This window comes from Eptesicus fuscus, chromosome 6, assembly GCF_027574615.1.
Source record: "Eptesicus fuscus isolate TK198812 chromosome 6, DD_ASM_mEF_20220401, whole genome shotgun sequence".
Taxonomy (NCBI): Eukaryota; Metazoa; Chordata; class Mammalia; order Chiroptera; family Vespertilionidae; genus Eptesicus; species Eptesicus fuscus.
Window position 1 is genome coordinate 86,145,295 of NC_072478.1, and position 26,991 is coordinate 86,172,285.

Sequence of the window (26,991 nt, forward strand, 5' to 3'; positions counted from 1 at the left end):
TCACTCAGTCTGATAGGCTAATTGGACAATTCATTCATTTATTCAGTAACTAGTCTTTAAGTTGTCATAAGACTAGGGCTCTGGGTCTTCAGTGGTAATCAAAACAGGTCTAGGCCCTTGTGCAGTTTACAGTCCAGTGAGGGAGCAAGAAAATGAACGACTATTAAACACAATGATAAAATGCGAGAAAGAGAAAATCCATGACACACAGGAGCTGACCTTGACATTGTACAGGTTGGCCTCCTGCTCACAGCTGGGCCTTGATGTTCTCCTGTTTAACATAATTGTAAAGAACATTAACATCTGAAAAAGCCACTCTGTAACCAAAGATCATGCCACTCCAAAAGCACGTCTGAACACAGAGAAAACATGATCATTATCCCACCTACAAAATACCAACATCCCCCGTCTACACTAATATGAGTGACTGCTGCTTTACCAATTTCAACTCTAGCCTTGGCTATTGTTCCCTGCTTAAGGTTCTACCTGACTCCCTGTCCCCATAGGCATCTTCTTCCTATTGCTGGAAAGTCTTCACTTTCTCAATTCCTACTCCTTTTCCCTTTAGTCTTAAAGGATTTTAGGAGCTCTAGTTCAATCCTCAGGTAATTCAATCCAAGTCAAGTCACTCTTGGTCAAACAATGATTTTCAAATAGAGCAGTACTGTTCTCCTAAGAGGCACCTAAAGTATGTGGGGACTTGAGTTTTGCTCATCACGATGACTGGAGTGATACTACTAACATTCAGTGGACTAAGGCCCTGCAATGAACTGGACAGGGCCACACAGTGAAGACTGAACCACTGAAATTCCAGTAGTAGTCGTGCTGAGAAACCCATAGGTGGGCAGTATTCATCATATCCCATCTTCCCGCTTCTACCCATGCCCATACCAGATACCAGTAATCAGTGACAATATGAACTAGTCCACTCTGCTGAGCTGGATGTGGCCTCCAAATCTTTCTTAACATAGAAATCCAGGCATGCCTTGGCAATCAGATTTGATATGAAAGACAAAACCCTATTTGCCATTCCTGCCTTTACCTTTTTTCTTTTTAAGACTAAGGAGGTTTCGTGGTTCTTGAGATCAAGTCTTCACCTGACACTTTAGTCCTCTTCCAGTTTCTATCTCTGTAGCCGTGCCTTCACGGTTATCTTGGTTATCTGACTGCTGTCCCAGTCCTAAGACAAGGGTATCTGACTGCTGTCCCAGTCCTAAGACAAGGGTACTATCAGGAATGTGAACTCTGTGGCTGGGACCCTGCACTCTCCCAGCAGGTGGCAGTAAATGCCTGTCTGCCAGCATTACCTCTCTGAATAAACACAGTGAATGAGCTACACCCTCTAGTGGGGAAGCCACATGTAATGACATCCAAGAGAAAATCCAACTCAAACTAAATGAAGTTTTAAAAAAAGAAAGAATAAAAGGTGGGGGTGGGAAGGGACTGGTTCCATGGCACCTGCTCCTGAAAAGTCCACAAGATCTCTCAATTCAGGCATGGCTAGATTCAGTCTTAAAAAATGTTTCCAGAAATTTCCCCCCCCCCTTTTTTTTTGATCCATCCATGCCTTCCTCGATGTTGTCTTCATTTTCAGATAGGCTTTGACCACCCCACCCAACCTCCATCCTTAGAATAAGATTACTGAATTAGTTGTTATGGCTACAAGCATGCTCAACTCTCATTAAAATGAACTGGATTACAAGGCACTGCAGGAGCTAGGGGTGAGGCAGTCCCCAATATATGGATTAGATGAGGGTAAAGAATTGTTCTCCAAAAAATATGGAGGCACTACTGCCAGGAGAAATGAATGCAAGTCAAACAAAAATTACAGACACTGTGGCACTATCTTTTATGGATGCCATGCTTCCCTCCTCTGGGTATGAGCTTGTCCTCAGGCCTGCCGGAAGCTCAACCTCCTGCTATTTTTCTGCCTTTACTACAGTTAACTATTCGTATCATGATAAATTATGATACTCCCAGGAGCTAAAAAAAACTTTACTATCTTGGTAGAAAGCAAGGAAATGTCACCCAGAGATCTAAGCCTTCTGGAAAACATGCTTTCGTAATGATACAAATGATTTGACTTTTCTAGTCCACAAAGAAACAATGGGAAGTCTGTTGTCTTCTCAATTTCAGAGGACACCAGGGCATTTGTGTTTTCATGGCCACTACTTGCTCTGTATCCATAAGTTTGCAGTTCTCCATCAGCCCCTCATTTTACCTTCTGAGACTGATGCCCCACTCTCCACCACTTCGGTACACATTAGAATCTCCCCATCTCCTTTCATTCCTTTCAAGGCTATGAGAGTAAAAAAATTTCTGAAGATCTGGGATAATATTAGAGAATAATAATGGTTTATGCAACATAATAAATATATCAGGATTCTTTTGGTTAAGAGTGATGAAAATCCAACTGAAACTTAGCTTAGCCAAACAAGAAATGTGTGGGTTCATGCAATTAGGATGAGCCAGGGTGGGTCTTAATTAAAACACAGCAGTATCACAGACTTAAGCAATATCAGGAGTCTTACTCTCCACCTCTGCCCTTTGCTAGTCTATGAATTTCGTTAAATGCTGATTTCATCATCTCCTGTACTCACTCCATATAGATGCAGAGATAATGGCTGCTAACACCCTAGGCATGTGTCCTTACAGCCAGGGGCCAAAAAGAAAAAGGTTGGGAGTGAGAAGGAAATCCTGAAGCCCAGCCAAACACCCCTCCAATTAATATGCAATTGCAATCCCCAGACACGGGAAATAGAATGGCTTTTTAAGTGATTGTCTTATAACCCCCAAAATATTAAATTTAAGCTTAGATATGAGGATTAAATCACATCTATATTATTATTTTGGGTTAAAAAGTCTATAATTTTCATTTAAACTATTTGTCACGTTTTAGGAAAAGAGCATATTATAGAAAATGATGCTTATGATTTCCATTTGAAATTTTTGAGTATTGATGTAAACTTAGAATTTTAAGTTGAAAGGATAAGAATTTTATTAAGACTATTATTGCATTTTGAGAAGTTATCATTTGCCATATTTATAGGTTTAAATAGACATATATTTGGAAAGGGTTTGTTTGTTAAGAACAGGTTTTGTTTGTTAAACTTAAATGCTTAAAAGGAAAATTTAAGTATATTAGATTTATCTATTCATTAATTCATTCACTCAACAAAACTTAACTGTGTGCCAACTTCCCATGTGTTTATTTTTAAGAAATTGATTTGATTCACCTGTATGGTTAATTGATTGTCTGTCCCTTGCCAACTGAAGGCAGAAACATCAACTTTTCACAATTGTTTCCTTGGCCTAGTCCAATGCCAACCCCCAGAGCAAGCCCTCAGGAAATATTTATGAAATGAATGAATAAACCGTGTCAGGCTCACAACACAATGGGCTTTTGAAAACTACACCTCTTTTCTCCCTGTTACTTTTGGAATATTTTTAAAATACATTTTTATTGATTTCAGAGAGGGATGGAGAGGGAGAGATAGAAACATTCATCAGCTGCCTCCTGCACGCTCCCCACTGTGGAGCAAGCCGCAACCCAGGCATGTGCCCTGACCGTGACCTCCTGGTTCATAGGTTGACACTCAACTACCCAGCCACGCTGCCTGGGCTGCTTTTGGAATTTAAGGGCCATCCATTTCTATTCTAGGATTGGGCACACCTAGACGGGCCCAGTTCACCACCATCCTCCACTTCTTTCTTTGCAACAGCTGAATGAGGTTCATTCACCTTTTGCCTACTAGGGGGGCAATTTGTTCCCTCAGCCAAGGGTACAAGAATCATAGGGTATGTGAGGGGAAACCTGAGTCCTGTGTGCAGCTGGGACATGATGTTTGTGAAAGAAAATGAGATTGAAATGGTAGGCTGTGACCAAAGCATTTTGGGCTTTGGATGTCTGATTAACAAGTTACAAGAGTACACTTTAAGGTTTAAAGTCTAAGCAAAAAGGAGCCATTGCCACAATTTACACAATGCTTTAGGAAGATAAATCGGATTGTCACTTGGAGAAAAAAAATTGCAACAATGCACCATTTAGTAATTAGGAATATGGGTTTTGAAGTCAGGTTGCTCAGATTTCACAATAATTCTCTGCAATTTACTAGCCATGTGACATTTAAAAAAAATACTTCACCTCTCTGAACTTGAGTTGCATTACCTATAAATGAGGTAAGTGATACTTACCTCAGAGTTCATAGGGATTAAATGTGATGATAATTAAAATGTTTGGTAGAGTCACATTATGATTAAAAGAATGCATAAACAAAAACAAAATGTACACAAGTAAAAATAAGAATTTGTGTGGGAGAAGCTAAACCCAGATGAAACAGAGAGGTACAATGAAGAAGTAGTGACCCAGAAGCCTATGGGAGGAGGAATGGTGAGTTGAAGAGGGTGTTTGCAATTATTTCAAGTGCAGCTGCATGAACACTGGACTGATTCAGCACCGTCTGTGCTGCTTCGACATTCTGGCATACCACTGTGCCAGGATCTCCCAAATTTCACGGAAGTGTTCTTTGTAGATAAAGTCTCCCAGCCTGCCTAGGAGCAGAGACTGTTTCCTAGTAATTTCTTCAGCTCTGGTGTGGAACATATTCCCAGGTCCCATACAGTCTTTTAGGAGATGTTGGCTGATGGTGAATAGCTCATAGCTTTTCAAATGATTTTTTCCCTGAAGAATAACTTCTTTACTCTCATCCCTCTAGAGATCAGGATAAAAGACTTGCACTACATGTAGTGACAGGAAAAACACAGGAAGGTTAACTGTTAAAAAGAAAGCTTGCTGAGTTTCCTAAGTTTCATTCTTGATCTTTCTCTTTCTGATAACATAACCTTGATCTTGTGCGGTATAGTCCAAATTAAAAAAATGAAAAGCAAAGGCTTTGTTCCTTAATATTTGCTCAGAGCTCATGTTTATAAAAGCCTCCCATGCAATTTATTTTCTTCTTTTTCTTTTGCCTAATCTGCCTTGTGTTTGGGTTTAAAACTGCAATTCTCTATACATACACCTATGTACAATATCGTTTACAGGATGTCCTAATGTAACATGGAAAAAGTTAGGATGCTTTAAAAGTGAACTTCAGAAATATCACATGCTGAGAAATCAGCCTTTGCAATTTCAACTGTAGCTGGGAAGAAAGGAAGGAAAAGAGGCCTCCAAATAACCAAATAATAACAGCTAATCTTTGTGGGGTTTTTGCTGTATTCCAGGCACTGTTCTAAGTGGATTACAAACACCAACCACAAAAAACAAATGAGAGCAAGAATGTAAAAAATATGGAATCCTTGTACACTGTTGGTGAGACTATAAAATGGTGTAGATGCTATGGAAAAATTAAAGGTAGCAACCCCACTCTGGGGCATACATCCAAAAGAATGGAAAGCTGGATCTAGAAGAGATATTTGCTCATATGCATTGAAGCATTATTCACAATAGTCAAGAGGTGGAAGAGCAACCCAAATGTCCATCCATTAATGAGTAGACAAAATGGGGAATATACATACAATGGAGTATTATTCAGTCTTAAAGACAGGAAATTCTTACACATGCTACAATATGAATGAACCTTGAAGACATGATGTTAAGTGAAAGAAGCAAAACAGCAAAGGCAAATATTGTATGATTCCACTTACATGAGATACCTAGAGACATAAAGTAGAATGGGGCTAGGGGGTGGAGGAGGGGAGCAGAATGGGAGTTGCCCTTTAGTGGGTACAGAATTTCAATTTGGGAAGATGAAAAAGTTCTGGAGGTGGCTGGTGATGTGGTTGTACAACAATGTAAACACATGCGGGGCAAAGTAGATTTACAGTTGCATGGATAATAATATAATAAATAATAATACAAGAATAACCCTTGTGTTTCACGTCCTCACGACTGTAATCCTACGTTTGCCCCACCCTGTATACTTAATGCTACTGAACTGTACTCTTGAGAATGACTAAAGTGGTACATTTTATGTTACTTATATTTTACCACAATTTTTAAAAAGTCATGTAAAACATCATTCATGTGCACTCAAGACTTTTTCCTGGTGGAGCTACCAGCCTTCCTTTTTGATACCTGTGCTCACAAAGTCTACATATATCTAAAAAGAAATAAAAAAATAAACAAATGAGGTAGTTTGGTAAATTAAAAGATGGCTACAAATTCTTTGCCACTTCTTCACCAAGAGGTGAAGCCTTATCCTTCTCCCCTTGTCTCTAGGCTGGCTTCGTGGCTTCCCGGCCCAAAGAATGTGACAGAGTAGGTTCTGGGACTTCGGAGGCTGGACCATAGCCTTGTCCTGTAGCTTCCCCCTGCTCCTGAGTGCTTCCTACCCAACCCGAGCGCTGGTCGGTGACAAACCCAAACCAAGGGAGAGGTCGCCTGGAGGCATTTGGATACGTAGCTCTAGCTGAGCCCCTATGGGCGCTTCCAGCCTGAGTTGCCAACCACGCAACACCCACTTCTGCCTGAAGTTAGCTACAGTCTCGGCTGACCTCTGACCGCAGATGGATGAGACTCAGACTAAAACGGCCCAGCTGAGCCCAGTCAACCCACAGAATCACGACAGAATCATAATACATTGTGTTAGCCATTAAATTCTGCAGTGGTTTGTTAAGTAGGTACCAAAAGATGTCCATTTTCACCTCACACACCTGAGGCTTACAGGTGAAGCGTTTGATGGTGGTCTCTCTGCAGTGAGGGGAGGAAGTCTCCCTTTACCCACGTCTGTCCTGCCCTAAATCCTGCATTGCACGGCCGACCACGGACTTCAGGATCTCAGTCCAAAGGGCTGGCTGCAACCGCCCGAGCCCTGGATATTTGCCCAGCGTGGGACTGCAGGCGCGGCGACACTGTCACGTGACAGGAGAGTGAGTGTGTGTGTGTGTGTGTGTGTGTGTGTGTGTGTGTGTGTGTGTGTGTGTGTGTGTGTGTGTGTGTGGTCCCCCTCCCCCCCCCGCTGGGAGGCCACTCTCAACATGGCTTCGGCGCGCTGACGCCTGTATCCCACACCCAACATGGACGCCGGTGCGCGCCCAGCCTGGATGACCACATTCCGGAAGTGCCCTAGCGGCGGCGGAAGCGGAAGTGCCGCGTCGGTGGGGGCCGCGGGAAGCATCGGTCGCAATTTTCCCTCCCTCTCGACTACAATAACAGACGGAGGGCCGGCGTAGGTAGGCGGTGGCCGGGGGCCCGCGGGCGGGAGGCGGGCCGCAGAGCCGGGGCGCGAACGGCGGGATGGGGACGGCCGGACGGCGGCTCCCGGTCTCCCGACCTCCTGGGTGTCGGTCTCGGGGCCCCTTTCGGGCCTATCGCTCCCGGGAGAGCAGGGGTTGGGCTTGTGGTTCTCGGCCTCCTAGGCCCTGCTTGTGGGGTTTGCCTCCTTGCTTGAACCTGCCCAAGGTACCAGCGTTCAGAACACGCTCTTTCTTGAACAAAATAGGGGTTGTTTGGCCTAGACAAGTAGGGGCACCCTACTTGTTTCATTCTGGGCATCACGAATTCCAGGATGTTAATATTTAGTCAGTGGTTAAGCCAGGGAATTGGAGAAGGCCTGTAGTCCGCGTACGGAGGGGATGACCCTGAGCAGGACCCAAAGAAGACATCCTTGAGTGGCCGCCAGCTCGGGGGTCCGGAGCCCCGAGTTCTAGTCTGTCTTCTTCCACCGACTCACTATGTGACTGCCCAGGTCCACGAGCCTTTCTGTGGCACAGTTTGCTCATCTCTAACATGAATGTGATGGATGCCTCTGATGGCCCTCCCAGCTCAGGAAATCGGATTCTCAACTCTCTTTCAAAGAGTCTTTCCTTGAAGAGAGACCTGAAAAGCATGTCTTTCCTGCATCCTGCATAGCCAGGAGGTCACTGATAAGAGATGTCTACCGTGTTTCTTTTCAGACACCAAGCTGGCCAAGGGCAACTGGGCTCTTAGGAAGGTTCCTGTGCTTCCTTTGGGGCCCTCTGCCCTGAAGACTTTGTTTTATAAACCACTACCAGCAGTGTAAAGCACACCGATGAGAAAAATAGGAGACCTTGTTTATGTGTCCTAAAACTCTCTTAACTTACCGGTTCACTTTGGGCAAATCTCTTCCGTTCTCTGGACTTAAGATTTCTCATCTGGCAAAGGAAAGTGTTGGGTCAAGTCACTGGTTCTTAATTCCCTTTCCTATAACCCCAACACAACTGAAGAATGAATAATGATTCTATAAGGCCATGATTTTCTGGGGGAGGGAAAGGTGGGGTTTGGAGGGTACACATGTAGTCATATAAATTGGAAAATCTGTGCTTGTGATTTTTAACTTGCATTTTTGACAGTTAGTGGTTTAGGTGATTCCTAAAGCTCTTTCCCTCTCTTTAAAATATACAGTGTTGTGAATCATCTGTCTGCTTTAGGTGAAAAATTTAGACTTGTGTGTGTGTATTTGTTTAAATTACTGTGTGCATGGAGGTATACACTTTAGTAAAAAAAGATTCTCAGGCGTAGAATAGGAGAAAAAGAAAAAACTGTATTTCAGTAAGGTAAAATGTATAGCGAAATAAAGCTGGGCTTGAACTAGAGTTGAAGACCTGGATGCTCGGTTCATTTAGCAGTGATATTTTCTGACTTTATAACGTCGGGCACCCCAACTTAACCTCTTCGGGCCTCACTTTCTTCACCTGGAAAATGAAGGGTTGGACTGGATGATTCTTAACCCTTTTCTTTACCATAATTCTGGTGTTTTGTTTGTGTTTTGTTTTTTATCTAAGCAGCTTGGTGGATGTGGTGTGTGGCATTTCTTTAGGAAAGAGGCTATCCTCAGTAGGAGACATTGGAAATCTTTAATGTGAGAAATGGGGCCAAATTTAGTGACATGCATGATTACTTTGACAGGAGTAAGCTGAAGCCCATAGAAACTAAAAAAAGGCATTAGAAGCCTGAAGGGCAGAGAAGTCCTTGACCAGATAGAATGATGACACTGGGAAGTTTTAAATGGGAGAAGGTATTTTTTAAAGTATATTTTTATTGATTTCAGAGAGGAAGGGAGAGGGAGAGAGAGAAACATCAATGATGAGAGAGAATCATTGATTGGCTGCCTCCTGCACACCCCATACTGGGGATCGAACCTGTAACCTGGGCATGTGCCCTTGGCCAGAATCGAACCTGTGACCCTTCAGTCCGCAGGCCAACGCTGTATCCACTGAGCCAAACCAGCTAGGGCTGGGAGAAGGTATTTTTGATGAGAATAATGAAAAGTAATTTAAGATACAATAATTGAAATGACTGAGTTGTACGACACTGGTGGTAAAATCTATCTCCACTCTGAGACTGTGAGATACATGGGCAGAAAGTCTGTCACCACCTAGCACTTAGTTGGCAGTAAATAAATAATTGAGTTAAGGGATGGGTCACTTAAATGATGGATGGATGGATAGATAGATAGTAGCAATCATGAAAAGAAGTTCCTCCAGAGGATTGTTATTAATTAGATATGGGATGAGAAATTAATACAGAATTGTGAACGTTTTATAAAAGAAGTCCCTTAGTTTTCTGGTTAGTTGTAAAGTGTTTAATCTCTGCCCTATAAAGTGTGTAGTAAGAGACAAACACATGTCCTGGAGGGTCTCGTGTGATCTGAGGAAGGGAGTAATTAGAATAATTTAGGGATGGAAGAAGAAGTTGACAAGATGGGACAGGTATAGGAAGGGTTTTAGTTGTAACATTTAGAGAGTAAAGGAGTAAATTTATGTAGTAGGCCTTTATAGGTATCAGCAGTTGTGGGAATTGTGCAAAATGTGTTAAAACCTCTATTATGGAAATAGAGGGTTAAAAGGAAAATAACTTGATTTTGTAAGCAAGGAAATGTTGGCTTCCCAACAAGAAGTGGAGAAAGCCTTGAAGGCTAAGGATTAAAAGATTGGGATAAATTGGGAGCAACCAAAAGGAATTGAATTAGAAAGGATAATGTAGTTTTGCTTGGGATGGGAGGAGCTTTGAACGGGCAGGTTGGGAGAAGAGCATGCATGTCTAAGAGAAATGATGTTATGGAAGGACCTAGTTTACAGGATACTCACAGATAACACTGGCTTACTACTTAGAGTGTACTTGGGCCTCCAGGACAAAAATGATACTTCCTGTGGCTCAGGTCTGCTGAACAGACAGCTACAGAATGCCTATAGGATACCCAGGGCTATTGTAGACTACGGTGTGGGAGCCTAACCTAGATGGAAGGAGAGTTGCGGTCAGCAGTAGTTCTATCACAGCATCCAGAAGCCCATCTCCAAGCACTGGGGCTTATCTCTAGAGTGCAGGGAGGCAGCCAAGGTGCAGAGGACTGACTTGATGATAGGGTATATAGTGTGGGTTGGGGAGTCTGAATCCAAACCTGAGCTCTGGCCCTTAATATATGCAATTGGGCAAGTGACTTATCCTCTCTGGTACTATTTATCCATTTGAGAATTGAGGTTTGCCAGTCTTGGGTAGGGACCTCTGGGTGAGCTTTTATGTGTCCCTGAAGTCATATGTATGTAATTCAGCATACATGAGTCTGGGTATGATTTGTTTACCTCTTGGGGAGAAGATGTGCATCTTTCATCATAGTCTCAGATGTGTTTGTGGCCCAGAAAAAATTAACAACTCTGTGACTAAGTAGTCTCTGAAGGCCCCTTCCACTTTTAACATTCTAGGATTCTCTAAAATTGTCAGAATGACATTTCTTTGAGGTTTAGACTCTAAGCCCCCAGAACTTGGTAATCCTAGAAATAAGACCTAGTGCTGCAAGCTGTAGTCCATATATATAAACTCACCTCTCCCTAACCTTCCTGACTCCTCTGCAGGCCACCTCCAATGCGTCATCTTTATCTACTGCTGATAACTGGAATTTCTCCCCTTTCCTCTTCCCCTTTTAACCTACTGCTGCTTTAGACTTTTCCTACTTTGTTGAATTTCTCAAGAGGCAAATGGTGATATTTTGGAGATAAGGGTAGGAAGAAATGAAGATATAGAAGGGTAGTCATGGCAATTTTCTATTTTCACTTGCTTTTATTCCTCATTCCACTGAAATAAAAGTATATAAGAGAGACTGTGCATGGACAAGAGAGACAACATCGTCACTCGGGAATTTGCATGTCTTGCATGGTATTTTCTTCTCAGGCCTCTTACTCATTGCCTGGGATGAAATGCTTAGCATGGCCTAGCTGTATTTCACGTAAATGAAGATGAATCAACTTTAATTAAAACAATTTTGGTGTCCATTATAGAGTGAGTGGTGGCAAGGGGAGATCAATGAGTCCTTTAATGTGAGGGAAGATAAATTAGTCTTTAATGGGGAAGCTTTTTACGTCCTGAACATTTTCAGGGGCACCTACTTAGACTGGAGAGGACTGATGGACTTCCCGTCTATAGGTCCTCACCTGTTAAACCCTCTACAAGTCCTTTCCCCACCGAAGGCTTAGAGGAAGGGGGCAGTCACTACTCTACCTACTGCCAGGTAGGTCGCTTACATGACCAAGTCTAATTCTAGGCACGATATGGGAAATATACATACAATCTCACCTAAAATTTTGTTAGTCTTGCTAATTTAGGCTCTTTAGTGTAGAGTTAATGCTTACTGTTGGTTAAAGAGATTTTTGTGGGCTTTCTGGAGACCTAACATCTATATGATGTGCATAATGTTATATCTGTGAGTAAATATTTATCTGAGTTCCAAACAAGTGAACTTTTATAAACTCAATGATATTTCAGATGCAGTCAGTTTGGTTTTAAAAATTCAAATGTAGGTTGTACACTGGAGCTATTAAATCAGACTTACACAAAACCACAGCATTGCCAAATATAAAGGGACAATAAAAGGTGGGATTGTAGATGAGGGGGTAAATTATGAAGTGGTGTGGATTTGGCTAAGCAGGATTTTTACTTAAAGGATGAAGAGTCAACATGGTATGAGTAAACAGAATTGTGAAGATTTAAAAAAAAAACTTTTATTGAGTTTTGAGAGAGAGAGAAATCACAGTTTGTTGCTTCACTTATTTATGCATTCATTGGTTGCTTCTTTTATGTACTCTGACCCGGAATCTCCACAACCTGGCATATAGGAATGATGCTCTAATCCAGCGGTCGCCAACCTTTCGGACCTCACAGACCACCAGTGGTCCACAGACTGGTGACTGCTGCTCTAACCAACTGAGCTCCCCGGCCAGAGCAGAGTTGTGAAGATTCTTTTAAAGGTGAAGCATTAAAATATGATAGCTAGAGAATTACCCCATGGTTGGATTGCTCTGTACTAGTTAATAGTCTTGTTGAGTCATTTACATGTTGCAGGGTAGCTGTTTGTGATGTGTCCTTATTGGAGTAACATGTGATTACATTTTTGCAGGGTTATAGGCTTGCTGCTGAGGTCATTGAGTGCTGTGGTAGCAAATAGGAACATGAAACGGTTCTTAGCAGCCTTGAAGCTACTGGATGCATATGAGTAATGGAAGGACTGATGGATATTCCTACATCAGACATTTGAGAATTTATTATGAGCCAAGGACTTGTTATCACCTAGAGGCAGGAGGTTGAGTTTCTTTTCCTTTTCCTGGCAGAGACATGATGAATAAAACATTACACAAGTTGCTATGGTAGAAGCTCCCAGGGAGAAGTTTTCACAGAGGACTTAACATTTAAACTAGATTTTGAAGGCAGATTAAAGAAAACACACAAATTAGTGGTTTCAAAAAATAAGGAAGGGAAGAGAAGGACTTTCTAATCGGGAGTCAGTAGCTTATTAGGGATGAAATATCAGTGATGGTTTGAGGGAATCGAGGATGTTGGTGTGGCTGGAGTGAGTGTCCTGAGGAGCAAGTGGTAGGATTGAAAAGTGAGATGGGAAAGGTGGCTTGACACCACATTGGAAAGATTTTATCCTAGAAACTAGGATTTTTTGCAGGCTGATTCGGTCATTGTGTGTTTTTTAAGAACTACACTTGACCAATCTAAAATTTTCAAACAATGGAGAAGAATATGAAAAGTAAGTCTCTTTCCTGCTTTCCTAAACTGCTGTTCTTACTCCCCAGAGGTAACTACTGTTAATATTTTATCATGTATCCTGCCAAAAATGTCCCATGCCAACACAAACATATTTGTCCTTTTTCTTTTATCAAATTCAACATCTTGCTCTTTTCACTTAGGAAGCAATCAGAGGAATGTTGTACAATGATAACTGTAGCTTCAGTGTGGAGTATGGTATGGTAAGCATTTATTCAGCAAATTACATATTATAGGCCTACTGTGTGGCAGGCTTTATTCCAGGCCCTGGCATTATAGTGATGGATATCATTTAGGAAGCCATTGCTGTAGCCCAGGTGAGGGCTGATAGAGGCCTGAAAGCCCGTGGGATTGGATGCAAGAGCAATATTTTGGTACAGTTGATGAGAATAGCAATCAAGTGACTGGGAAGTGAGAGCTCTTGCCTTATATTTGAAGAAATTGATGCTTGGTGAAATTGAGTAAGTTAGCTAAGAAGCAACAGAGTACAAATTAGAATCCAGGACTCCTGGTTCCTTGGATTTTTGCTTATCTAATAAAGAGGGAATATGCTAATTGACCATCACTCCATCACAAAGATGGCTGCACCCACAGCTGAGGCCAAGTTCCCATAAGGAGCCTTAATGAGCATTCAGCAGGGACCTGAGGCTACGCCCTCCCACGCCCCCGTGGGGCTTGACAGGGGACCTCAGGCCACACCCCCCACCTGGCAGGGCTTGACAGGGGACTTCAGGCCACTTCCCACATCCGACAGGGCTTGACAGGGGACCTCAGGCTGCGTCCCCCACCCAGCAGGGCTTGACGGGGGACCTCAAGGTGTGCTTCCCATCCTGATACTGGGCTAGGGTACCTCAGGCTGCTCCCCCTGCCCCAGCGCCAGGCTGGGGGACCTCAGGCCATGCCCCCCACCTGGCAGGGCTTTTCAGGGACCTCAGGCCGCGCGCCCCCCCCCCCACCCAACGGGGCTTGACGGGGGACCTCAAGGTTCACCCCCAGTGCTGGGTCGGGGGAACTCAGGCCGCGTCCCCGCCCAGTGGGGCTTGACGGGGGACCTGAGGCTGCACCCCCTTCCCGGTGCTGGGCCGGGGGACCTGAGGCTGCAACCCCCAGCCTGGCAGGGCTTGACGGGGGACCTCAGGCCATGCCCCCTACCCAGCGGGGCTTGACAGGGGATCTCAGGCCGTGTCCCCCACCTGGTGGGGCTTGACGGAGGACCTCAAGGCACGCCCCCACCCCGGTCTGGTCTGGGGGACCTCAGGCCATGCCCCCTGTCCTGGCGCCGGGCCAGGGGACCTGAGGCTATGCCCCCTGCCTGGTGGGGCTTGACAAGGGTGGGACTAGCCAGGTCTGGATCTAGCCCAATGGGGAGCGGGGGCAGCCGGGTCTGGGTCTCACGTGATTTTGAGGTGCATGTGGGTGGGCGGGGACTTGACTCTGGGTCCCTTGGTGAGCTCCAGACTCTGACAGGAGGAAGGTTTTCACATACATTTTACTAATTTTCTTTCATCTCTGACACTTCTATTATAGAGAAAGGGCAAATAGCAATATTAAATTATTTCCTCTAATTAATCTCCTTTTAATGTGCACGAATTTCGTGTACTGGGTCACTAGTTCTAAATAATTGTTGTATATTCTGAACTATTCTCCAGAAAACTATGTTCTGTACCTTTTGTGTAATAGTTTTATTAATTTGAATGTGATCTGTACCATTGTAATTATCTTTGTCTGTATTTTAAAGTAAATGTTGTTTTATTAGTGTCTATGTTTTATAGAGATAATTTCTGCATCTGATTTGCTACTTTAGTCTCCTTTGTTCTCTTCTTGCTTTCAGGTACTTTGAATTCAAGTAACAAAGAGGGGAGATTTGCTCTTCTATATTGGAGATAACGCAGCAATGGGTCCACGAAAGAAAAGTGTTAAAAGATGTCTCATAAATAATGAGATCCCTGAGGAAACAGTATCAGAGGAAACAAAAGATTATATGAATCAACTTTCACATGAAGTGCTTTGCCATATTTTTAGGTAAGATTATTTCTTTTCTGGTAGAAAGTTCTTTTGGACAGCTATTTTCTAGACTGTGTTAACATTCCAGGCCTCTTGGAATTCTTTTTGACTAAAAGATTTGTTGACTTTTGTTATTACAGCACTGTGTACATAAGGCAGCATTTCTGATTTTTTTTTTTACTACAACCCACATTGAGAAACATATTTTTGCTCAGTATTCAGATATATGTAAGTGGTTGAATCAGAAGTTTATGAAATAATACCCATCATTACCATATGAAGTGCACACATGGAAGTTATTTTGTGATGAACTTTTTTCAAAATCTTTTTTTTTAAATATATTTTATCCAAATTGCATTATAACAATAGTTGAAGAAACCAAACCAAACAAAAAACCCACAACACCAACAAAAAAAACCTGTCTTTCTAGTTTCCCCTGTTCTCTTACTTCAGTCATGATCCATTCAATAAACAAATCCCAATATGCTTTGTTTCTGGAGTTGGAGACCTGAGTTTGAATCTTGTCTGTCATTTACTAGCTGTGGACCAATGATAGATATACTAGTAAAGATGTTATAATAAGGACTAGAGGCCCGGTGCATGAAATTCGTGCACGGAGGGGGGGACGGTGTCCCTCAGCCCAGCCTGCACCCTTTGCAATCTGGGACCCTTGTGGGTCGGGCCTAAACCGGCAGTCGGACATCCTTCTCACAATCCGGGAATGCTGGCTCCCAATCACTTGCCTGTCTGCCTATTGCCCCTAACCACTAATGCCTGCCAGCCTGATCATCCCTAACCACTCCCCTGCCAGCCTCATTGACAACTAACTGTTCCTCTGCTGGCCCGATTGCCCCCAACTGCCCTCCTCTGCCGGCCTGGTCATCCCCAACTGCCCTCCCCTGCTGGCCTCATTGCCCACAACTGCCCTCCCCTGCCAGCCATCTTGTGGTGGCCACCTTGTGCGAAGGCGTGACAATTTGTATATTACCTCTTTATTATATAGGATTCAGTGAGATTTAAAGCACCTCACACTTTGCATGACTTAAATGCTTGGTAAGTGTTAATGGTTATGATTATGTTCTGACTTTTTCATATTGCTACATGGTCTTCATAATTGTCATTTTAGTCACTGTGTTCTATTCCTATGACATGATAATTACCTTACCCCCAGTGTTTTGACATCTGGATTATTTCCAGTTTTTCTCTTACACAATTGCAGTGAACTTTCCTAAGCATCTGGACTTTCAATTATTTTAGATTATTTACTAGGGGAAATTTCCATATGAAGTTCTTAGAGATGATTTTAATTTTAAAAAATTATTAAATATTTGTAAATTTAGATGTTTTTAAAAAGTAGCAGAGTTACTGTAGGGAATCATGGACACTTTATTTTTCTTTTCTAATATAAATATGTATTAGTCTTTATTGTTTTCAGTTCGTTATTTTGTGTCATAATGTAGTTTTTGTTAGTTTATTTCTGGGAATAGGGGCCCAATTAAAATAACAGATTTTTTTTTTAACATAATGAAAAACTACTGAAGTTCATCTTACAGAAAAACATCTACTAGAATAGCCAAAATTTTTTGAAAAAAGAGTGTACCCTTATCAGATATTCAAATACATTTAAAAATATACAATAATTAAAGATTTGGAATTGGAGAAGATATCCAGGCAGTAGGGTAAAATAGATAAACTCCATATGTAGGCTCCATATGTAGATTCAAATATATGTGGGATCTTGTTTATAGTAAGGTTGGTATTCACATCACTGAGGAAAAGCAATGTGGGTTATTATTCATTGATGATGTCACAACCTGAAAACCATTTGGAGAAAATAATAAAAGCATGTTCTTATCTCATACCTGACAACTAAATTCTAAGTGCATCAATGAAATAAACAATAAAGCTGTTAAAATTCCAGAAGAAATCGTAGATAAAGTTGTTTCTAGGCATGTGTGTTAGACATTTGTGAATGATGGAAGGACATAGTATGGACAAATTGGATTGTATTTTAAGTTGAGAGTGGATCAAATAACATACAGTTCAAACAGAATACTTAAATGGAAGGGTTGGAGTCAAGCACAAGGATGTTATTCTGGTTATAATGCAAAAAACATGCAGCAAATTGGCAGAATGTAAAGAACTGTGAACTAAGCTGAATACTTAAATTTGGTATGAGCTGTTTATTCTAAAAAAAATTATTTTTAAGCTGCTGAAGTTTTTATCTGAGGACCCATGGTTTAGTTTTTGATAACTACTTAGCATATTTTCATGAAATAAGTAAAACTATGGCTTCCTTAAAAGAAACCTAATCTTTGTTGTGTGTGCCATGTTAAACACATCTTTTCTAAAATGTATTTGATCTGCCTTTTGAACTCCAGCCCATTGACTATGTATCTGCGAAGAAAAAAATAACATTTCTTTTTCTGAGGGCAAATGTAAGATCAACTTTGTGTGATTACTGATCTATTTGTATTTAAAGGGAGTATAATATTAACTGAGGCAAATACTTTGGATAACAATGATTTGGGGGAAAGTGTTTTAGTGGCAAAACTAAATTCAATATTTTTCATTGTTTATAAAATGTGTAGTTATATAGTTTCTGAAAATTGTCCTGCTTACCTTTAAGTTATGGAGACTGTAAGTTAAATTAGCAGTAATACTTTTTTTTTTTTGCAAAGAAATGATTTGATTTGATTCTCTTTTTAAAATAGTTTTAAAAGGGATGGGAGAGGAGCCAGAGGTAGGAAAAAAATGGAGTAGAGAAATATTCATCAGGCATAGTCGGATTTTTCCTTTAGAATTAGCTTAATTTTTAGGAATTAGACTCAGACCCAGCTGTATTGACATCTCTGCTCTTCCTCCCTCTTACCTGGCTGTTGACTTTTTGCAGGTTTTTTCTGAGCCAATTTCACCACTTGCAAAATGGAATAATTATAGCACCTACTTTATCATTGAGGATTCTAGCAGGAAACAAGATAAACTAAGCTGGAATTTGAAGATAATTTAATGAAGGGACTATTTTGAGACGTGTGGGTAGGGGTAAGGTTAAAGGAATCAATGAGGGATGTTGAAGAATTCAACTAGGTGACTAGCAATTCAGAAAGCCTTTGCCTGGACTTGACATTGGCCAAAGTCAACTGATAGAGGGATAGGGAACACAGCAGAGCAGAGAAGGAAAGAAAGGATGGGGGAGGGCTGTGTGGCAAACATTGAACAGCCTACCTTGAAAAGTTGTGAAGCATTGATTTCCATCTGTGACATGATACCATCTCCATAAAGGGTAGCTCGTATGTTTTTAAAAAAAATTAATCTAAGTGTGTATGGAAGAGTGTTGAAAAAGAGAGAGAATGATATTTCCTGATCTTTCAAAATATATGTTGGTATTACTGGAAACAGCAAATAAAGGTTAATTGAAAAGTTTCAAGAAGGAAAATACAACGAGGTTGGAAAAGAGGAATTGCAATTCAGATAAAGTGTTCTCACTTAATGCTTATGAAATACTTTTATCAAAGTGTGTGATCTGAAAGGTAAAAGATCTAGGGAAAATTATATACTATAAACTTACTGTACATATCTGAGAAAATAGAGTTTCTTAGGGGGTGTTGAGGGAGCAGTGAGGAATTTTTTAGCCACTACAGAAAATGGATCTGGGAAAGCTATGCTATATAATAAAGAGGTAATATGCAAATTGACTGTCATGCCCTCGCACAAGATGGCCACCCCCATGTGATCACAAGATGGTTGCCACAAGATGGCCGGCATGGGAAGGCATTTGTGGGCGATCAGGCCAGCAGGTGAGGGCAGTTAAGGGTGACCAGGCCAGCAGGGGAGAGCAGTTGGGAGCAACGAGGCCTGCAGAGGAGGGCAGTTGGGAGGGACCAGGCCTGCAGGAGAGGGCAGTTAGGTCGTGACCAGGCCAGCAGGGGAGAGCAGTTGGGGGCGACCAGGCCTGCAGGGGAGGGCAGTTGGGGGCAACCAGGCTGGCAGGGGAGAGCTGTTGGGGGGGACTAGGCCTGCAGGGGAGGGCAGGGGAGGGGGGCCAGGCCTGCAGGGGAGGGCAGTTGGGGGTGACTGGGCCCGCAGGGAAGGGCCCTTGAGGGTGACTGGGACAGTAGGGGAGGGCAGTTGGGGGCAATCAGGCTAGCAGGGGAGCAGTTAGGCATCAATCAGGCTGGCCGGGGAGTGGTTAGGGGTGATCAGGCTGGCAGGCAGAAGCAGTTAGGGGCAATCAGGCAGGCAGGCAGGTGAGTGCTTGGGAGCCAGCAGTCCTGGATTGTGAGAGAGATGTCCGACTGCCAGTTAAGGCCCGATCCCACAGGGGTCCCAGATTGGAGAGGGTGCAGGCTGGGCTGAGGGACAACACCCCCCCACCCTCCCGTGCATGAATTTCGTGCACCAGGCCTCTAGTAAAATAATATTGGGCATGTTCAAAATGATCAGTACTCTCATCTTACTTGCATTCCCTTATCTTGTTTTGAAATGTATTAAGATTTTTTTCTTCATACCTTTTTTTTTGAGATTTTTTTTTGTCCTTAAAAACTTAAAAGAAGAAAGGCAGTTTCTATTAAATGCCCTGTAGAGGAAGCTCAGTATTTTTTATTTGGATACTTGAGTATTTGCTGACTTACCTGTTTTTAGTAAAAAGCCGTATATGCCTATTAATCTTAAAACCCTATGAATATTCCTAAGGTCTTATTTCATTTGAGGGGTAGGAGAATGGGAGAAGGAAAACATCACCCATCAGGGAGAGGAAGTCCTTACGACTTGATAAATATGAGTTTCTTTCTCTCACAAAGGTACCTCCCTCTGCAGGATATCATGTGCATGGAATGTCTTTCCCGGAAGCTAAAGGAAGCAGTGACCCTGTATCTGAGAGTTGTGAGGGTTGTAGATCTCTGTGCTGGGCGCTGGTGGGAATACATGCCAAGTGGTAAGTGGATTTAACCTGGAAACTAGCATTAATTATGTTTCCATAAAAGGTAACTTGTCATCATATCTTTTTGTCTTGAGGTAGGCAATTGGAATAATCTTGCATGTAAGGAGGCAGAGTTTTAGCTAAATATATTAAGGTTGGGTTAGTTTGATTAAATACATTTTGCCTGGCCCTGGCTGGTTTGGCTCAATGGTCAGAGCTTTGGACTGAGGGGTCCTGGGTTCGATTCCAGTCAAGGACACATGCCAGGGTTGTGGGCTCGATCCCTAGTAGGGGGCGTACAAGAGGCAGCTGATCAATGATTCTCTCTCATCATTGATGTTTTTCTCTCTCTCTCCTTCTCCCTTCCTCTCTGAAATAAATAAAAATCTATTACAAAAATACATTTTGCCTGATGCTTTCCTGTTTTAATGGTCTGTTGTTTTCATTTCCTATTTAAACAAGGGGCCAGTTCACTGTCCCTCAGACCGTTGGAGGGCCGGATTATAGTTTTAAAAAAACTATGAACAAATTCCTATGCACACTGCACATATCTTATTTTGAAGTAAAAAAACAAAAGGGCAAAAACACCCGCATGTGCCCCGCGGGCCGTAGTTTGAGGACACCTGCTTTAAAGGAACTGTATCAGCCTATTCCACAAATATATGATTAGAAAATACTTATGAGCCTTTTATTACCTAAATATATGTCTATCCCATTAGATAAAGTGTCCTTTTTTTTACAATGCAGTTTTTCATGATTTCCTATACCCCTTCAGTGGTGCCCTGTGGTTAAAAAAATATTTACAAATTTTTGTAAAGCTGCTCTAGTAGGCCACAGAAGTTGCAGTTCTGGAACTTGAATTTCTTTAGCACTTTTAGAAGGCCTATACTAGGGCTTGGATATTTTCAAATAAGACATTGGCCTTGCAGGTAAAGAACTCCAAGTTAGCCTAACCACAACAAATGGACCTCAGATGAAGAGACCATGAGAAAAGAAAGTTGAGCCCGGCCGGTGTAGCTCAGTGGTTGAGTATTGACCTTTGAACCAGGAGGTCACGTTTCAATTCCCGGTGGGGGCACATGCCCGGTTGTGGATTCCATTGCCAGTATGGGGCGTGCAGGAGGCAGTTAATCAATGATTCTCTCTCATCATTGATGTCTCTATCTCTCCCTCCCCCTTCCTCTCTGAAATCAATAAAAATATATTTTTTTAAAAAAGAAAAGGAAGTTGATCACTTTATATAAGCAGAACATATCTGAAAGGGAAGAATTAAAATTAAGGGCCAATCAGGATCCCCCCCCCCCCCCCCCAGTTAACATCAATCCATTAATTAGTGCCCTTTGATTACTATGTTTAACAATTTTAAATGTTTTTTTTAACCATCTTTCTTCAAAGTATCCAGATCCTGATATTTTGAAAATGTGATGGGGCTGGGTATAGGGGAGCCTTAAGGGTATGTGAAGGGCTGAGGAGGTAATTATCTTATTCTGTCCTATTATGTGGCATAGGACAGATTACCTCTGGAACACTGGAATGTTGTACAGCTTGGGCAACCATATCCTTTCCAGAGAGTCTTTAGTCACCTGGTAACTCTTACGGGTTGTTCAGAATTAGTTAACAATAGTATATACCTTTTTGTTAAGCAAAGACCTGAGGCTAGAACAGTTGTCTTTAAATACTTGAAAGAAATCATCCTAAAGGGAAAGCATTCATCTTCTCTGGAGAGGGATCATTTATAACAGGAAAGAAATTAGGGCAATGTGAAAATGACTGCCATTCTTTACATTAGATTTGCTTAATGGAGGTTAGGCCAGCAGGAATTCTGGAGATGAGATCAGTGCACTATATAAAAAGCAGCATAGGAGAGCTCCCATTTTAAACAGTTTAGAAGAATTTATATGTACGTTGCTGACTTCTTTCAGATTGGGATAAATATCTGTGAGCTCAAGGCTTCCATCCCTGCAAAGAATATAAAAAGAGAGTCAAAGCAGCAAACAGTCTTTAGTCTAGAATAAGATCTCATTAATTGCTTATTAGTGTTGTCAGGCCTGTCCCTGGAGTTTAAACCCTGATTCTATAATAATGCTAACTAAGGTTTTTATATAGTACTATTATGGTTTACATATACAATCTCTTTGAATTCTCACACCATCTCTGTAAAGATTAGGTGGAATTTTACCCACATTTTAGTGAGAGGCAGCATGTACTGTACAGTGAAAGGGAATGGACATTGGTAGTGGTCAGATTTAGTTTTGAATTACGGCTCTGCCACATGGTATCTTTTAAACTCTAATTTTAACATTATAAATGCGGTGGTAACCTTTTTAATTGGGTTGTGAGAATAGATGAAAAAACATGTAAATTGGTTAGCACATTGGATGTCAATAAGGTTACTATCTATAATAATAAAAGTGTAATATGCTAATTAGACTGGATGTCCTTTTGGACAAAGCCGGGGCTGCGAGGGAAGCCCAGGTCCCGGGTGCCAGAGGGAAGCCGGTGCCGGCAGCTAGGGGAAGGCAGGCCTACTCTTGCATGAATTTTGTGTATCGGGCCTCTAGTACAGGATAATAATGTGAATTGTTATAATTAGAAAGACCAAGACATTTCTGAGATCCTTTCTTACTCTTTAGTTTCGTGATGCTAAAGTTACTATATCATCTGAACTAGCCCTGTACAAATAGAACAACTTTTGAAAACTTTAGTATGTAAGACTTAGGGATTTGGGGCTTCATTTTTATTCTTTTTAAAAAATATATTTTTTTATTGATTTCAGAGAGGAAGGGAGAGGGAAAGAGATAGAAACATCAATGATGAGAGATAATCATTGATTGGTTGCCTCCTGCTTGCCCCCTACTAGGGATTGAGCCTGCAACCCGGGCATGTATCCTTGACCAGAATCGAACCTGGGACCCTTCAGTCTGAAGGCCAACACTCTATCCACTGAGCCAAATTGTCCAGGGCCATTTTTATTCTTGAGAGTTACTATTTTTATCATTAGTGAGCAGACAATTGGCTTTCTGACAGCCTACATTAAAAATAAAAGCCCCAGGTTGTCAAATAAAAATACAACAACCAGCACAACAATAGCTGTCTTGAACCATAATAAAGTTGCATATTTTTTTTATATGTTTTTATTGATTTCAGAGAGAGGGATAGAGAAATAAAAACATCAATGATGAGAAAGAATCATTGACCGGCTGCCTCCTACATGCCCCCTACTGGGAATCAAGCCCACAACCTGGGCATGTACCCTAACCAGGAATCGAACCATGACCTTCTGGTTCATAGGTCAGTGCTCAACCACTGAGCCCCACCGGCCAGGCCAGAGTTGCATCTTACTGGTCATGTCACATAATAAAGTTGCATCTGATTGGTTAATTCTTGATAGTAAAAATCCTTATGTACAGTATAGGCACCTGATCTTTTAAAAATTTTTGTCTTTATTGTTGAGAGTATTACATATTATAGATTTCCTCCCGTTGGTCCCCCATTACCCCTCTCCACCAGGTGTCCAGTTCCTCTTCCCTTGCCCCAGGCCTTCACCACCCTGTTACAAATAAGTTCTTTGGTTAATCTCTTCCTGCCACCCCTCACCCCTTCCATCTGAGATTTCTTAGTTTGTTCCATGTTTCCATGCCTCTGGTTCTATTTTATTTATCAGTTTATTTTCTTCATTATGGTGTATAAAAATGCCATCGATTTCTGGATGTTGATTTTGTAGCCTGCTCTGTTGCCGAATTTATTTGTTAAATCCAGTAATTTTTTGGTGGCGTCTTTAGGGTTTCCTATGTACAATATCATGTTATCTGCACAAAGAATAGGTAATTAGGCCCTGGCTGGATGGCTTGGTTGGAACATCTTTCTGATATACCAAGTTTACAGGTTCAGTCCTTGATCAGGGCACACATAAGAATCAACCAATGAATGCATAAATAAGTGGAACAACAAATCGATTTCTCTCCTTCCCTCCCCCTCCCTAAATTCAATAAAAAAATTTTAAGGGTAGGTGATTACTATTACTATTTTTTGTAAGTCAATCAAGTCATATATATTATTTTTTTTTGTCAGATCTGCAAAAAATGTGTTTTTTTTTTTTGATGTGCCACAGAATTTTAGGAATTAGTTTATATATGTCATAAAATGAGAAAGGTTGAAAATTGCTCGTCTAAAATGTCTAGGACTAGGTAGTGCCCCAGCCAGTGTGGGTCAGTTGGTTGGGCATCATCCCTTGCATCTGTCAGTTTGATTTGGGATCACGGAGGTTCCAGGTCAGGGCACATGCTAAGGTTGTGTACTGGATCCCAGTAGGGAGCATTGCAGGAGGCAGCCCGTAGATGTTTCACTCTCACATTGGTGTTATCTCTCTTTCTCTCTCTCTCTCTCTCTCTCTCTCTCTCTCTCTCTCTCTCTCCCCCCCCCATTCCTCTCTCTAAAAATCAATAATAAAAATAAAATCTTTATTAAAAATAAATAAAATGTCTAAGGAGTGATAGTTAAACATAGGACAGAGTAGTTATTAGGAATAAAAGAACCTAGGTTGGGATGGGATTTAGCTTTCTGAAGATGCGGATCTTATCTTACTCATGTTTTTTAGTTGTAGGGTCTATGGACCCCTTGAGGTTTTATGTACCAGAGAGTACTTTTTGGGGAGGAGCAAAGTGCAAATGCTGACAAACAGAAAAATGAACTAGTCTCTAAATATCTTTGAACTTCTCAGGCTTCACAGATTCCAGTTTCCTGACACTATTGAAGAAGATGCCAGACGTCGAACAGCTATATGGCCTTCACCCTAGATACCTTGAGAGGCGAAGGGTGCGTGGCCATGAAGCTTTTAGCATTCCAGGTGTTCTGGAAGCTTTGCAGGCATGCCCAAACTTAGTGGTGAGTACCTCTAGTTTGAACATTTGACATCAACTAATTGATGAAACAAATAAAAAGAATGATAACGCATGTTCACTCACATGAAAATTTCATCCATAGCAAACTTTTAAGTTCCATTGCATGCTTAACATCTTATGATACAGAAATAGAAGCTTTGGGTGCTAAATTAAAAGCCTTTCTTATACTTGCTTGGGCATTATTTTCTAGGGTGTGGAGACTTCTCATTTGGAATTGGTAGAATCCATTTGGACGTATATGCCACATGTTCATATTTTGGGGAAATTTCGGAATCGTAATGGAGCATTTCCAATTCCTCCTGAAAATAAACTGAAAATTCCTATAGGAGCAAAAATTCAAACTTTACATTTAGTTGGTGAGTACATGTTTCTCAGGTCATTGTGACTCCTTGAAATGCCGTTCCTTAGAAATGTCTTTGTTGATTGATGGTGGCAAAGATATGCTTATGAGATTTATATAAAAATTTCCATTAAAAAGCCTGGGATGGGGGATGCGAGAAATACTGCTTCACAATGACTCTATTTCCTTTTTGAAGATAGTTTGAGTAGTTTTGAAAGTTGTTGGTTTTTTTGTTTGTTTGTTCGTTTCAATGAGCCAGAATCCTGCCATTGTTCTCTAACATCTACCTCTTGTTCTAGCTCAGCCCTCTAGAGTAGAGTCCTCCAGTGTAACTTACTGTGATGATGGAAATGTCCTATACTTGTACTATCCCATATGGTACCCACTGTGGCCAGTGAAACAGGAACTGAATGTTTTTATGTTAATTTATCAAATAGCCACATGTAGCTATTTTTATATAATAAAAATCTTCATTATAGCTCTGAGGTTACTTGTATCTTCTCCAAGCAGAAAGTGCCCCTGTGTTCTTCAACCCAGAGTCATGGGAAAACTACCACTTCTCTGTTTCCCTGAGAAATGGGGAAAAGATGGTCTTTTCCAGATCACCTTATTTGCAATGATTACAGTGTGTACCAGGCCTCTAGTATTAAAATAAATGACTGACAGGTCTCTCACTTTCTTAGCATCATGCTGACTGGCTCCTACTACACATCTACAAATCCTTACGATTCATATATTTGTAAGAACAGCTTTAATCTCTGTGTCGGATATCAGTCAGAAACCATGATTTTTAAAGCCAGCTAGCCTGCATTTGTGCTGAGAAATTTAATTTTCCCACTGGCTGGATAGTGGACATTGGTATCTTCCCATGTGCTTTTACTCAAGAAATAACAAAGTACTAGTCTATTTATGGTTTGTTTAAATTGTTTTTTACAAGACTGTTTTAAGTGAGCCAAACTTGATAGACTTTAATTGGGTAATTTGTTCTGAAGAAAATATCCATGAAGGATATGTTATCAACTTGAAAATAGACTTGAACTTTGATACAGAATACAGAGTTTCTTGGTGATTTTCTTGTTTGTTCTTTTTTTTTTTTTTTTACATGTATGTTTTAGGGGTGAATGTTCCTGAAATTCCTTGTATCCCAATGTTAAGGCACCTTTATATGAAGTGGGTAAGACTCACTAAGCCACAACCATTCAAAGACTTTCTTTGCATCAGCTTGCGAACTTTCGTCATGAGGAACTGTGCAGGTAATGGGACATAGTCCTGGTGGAATTAGACATATGCTATTCTAAAAATAACCTAAAGCAAACTCCATAGCTACATTCATAAACAAAATTATATTTTGCTACTACTATACTATGTGTTTTGTAACTTACCTTGTGAAGATAAATACTTTTTGTTTTGAAGACAAAACATGATTTGTGTCTGACCCTTAGCAAAAAAAAACAACAAGGAGGAGGTGTTTGTGTGTCACTATGTCTCTAAGTATTTCTTACAGGCATTTTCACACTTACTTTTTTATAGGATTGTTCTAATAGATTTCTGTTTGCTTTCTTTGTCTCTGGTCGCCTAATCATTCTGCACGTAAATAGTTGATCTAATGTACTTTAAAGTATAAAACACTGCTTTTACGATATTGCTTTTCAGTTAAAAAACCTTCAGTGTCTCTGTTTCCTAAGTGTGTCAGGTGCAAACTATTTTGCTCTAAATTTCATAGTAACCAGGGCCCTTCTTGATAGCCTTTTGTTTTGATTCCTTTCCAAGATACACATTCTTTTATAGTCAGGTGTGCCTATGTAATGTCTACAACCATACCACATTC

The 26,991-nt window shown here is 41.3% G+C and overlaps 1 protein-coding gene and 1 long non-coding RNA gene across 7 annotated transcripts in view; one reads left to right on the forward strand and one right to left on the reverse strand.

The window, feature by feature from the left end:
- LOC129149503 (uncharacterized) overlaps window positions 1-253 on the reverse strand; it is a 75,780-nt gene extending 75,527 nt beyond the window's left edge. The window contains exon 1 of the long non-coding RNA XR_008556403.1: window positions 220-253. This is a non-coding gene — a long non-coding RNA (uncharacterized LOC129149503). The remainder of the gene's footprint in view (window positions 1-219) is intronic.
- Window positions 254-7,093: 6,840 nt separating this feature from the next.
- FBXO38 (F-box protein 38) overlaps window positions 7,094-26,991 on the forward strand; it is a 53,605-nt gene continuing 33,707 nt past the window's right edge. For 5 of the 6 annotated variants that reach the window (XM_028161504.2, XM_008152174.2, XM_008152175.2 and 2 more), the window contains exons 1-6: window positions 7,094-7,170; window positions 14,832-15,022; window positions 19,804-19,937; window positions 24,643-24,806; window positions 25,014-25,179; window positions 26,279-26,416. In XM_028161504.2, the coding sequence (XP_028017305.1) occupies window positions 14,895-15,022; window positions 19,804-19,937; window positions 24,643-24,806; window positions 25,014-25,179; window positions 26,279-26,416 (730 nt within the window). In that variant the 5' untranslated portion in view covers window positions 7,094-7,170; window positions 14,832-14,894. The remainder of the gene's footprint in view (window positions 7,171-14,831; window positions 15,023-19,803; window positions 19,938-24,642; window positions 24,807-25,013; window positions 25,180-26,278; window positions 26,417-26,991) is intronic. The other variant, XM_054718024.1, reaches the window with a different exon arrangement.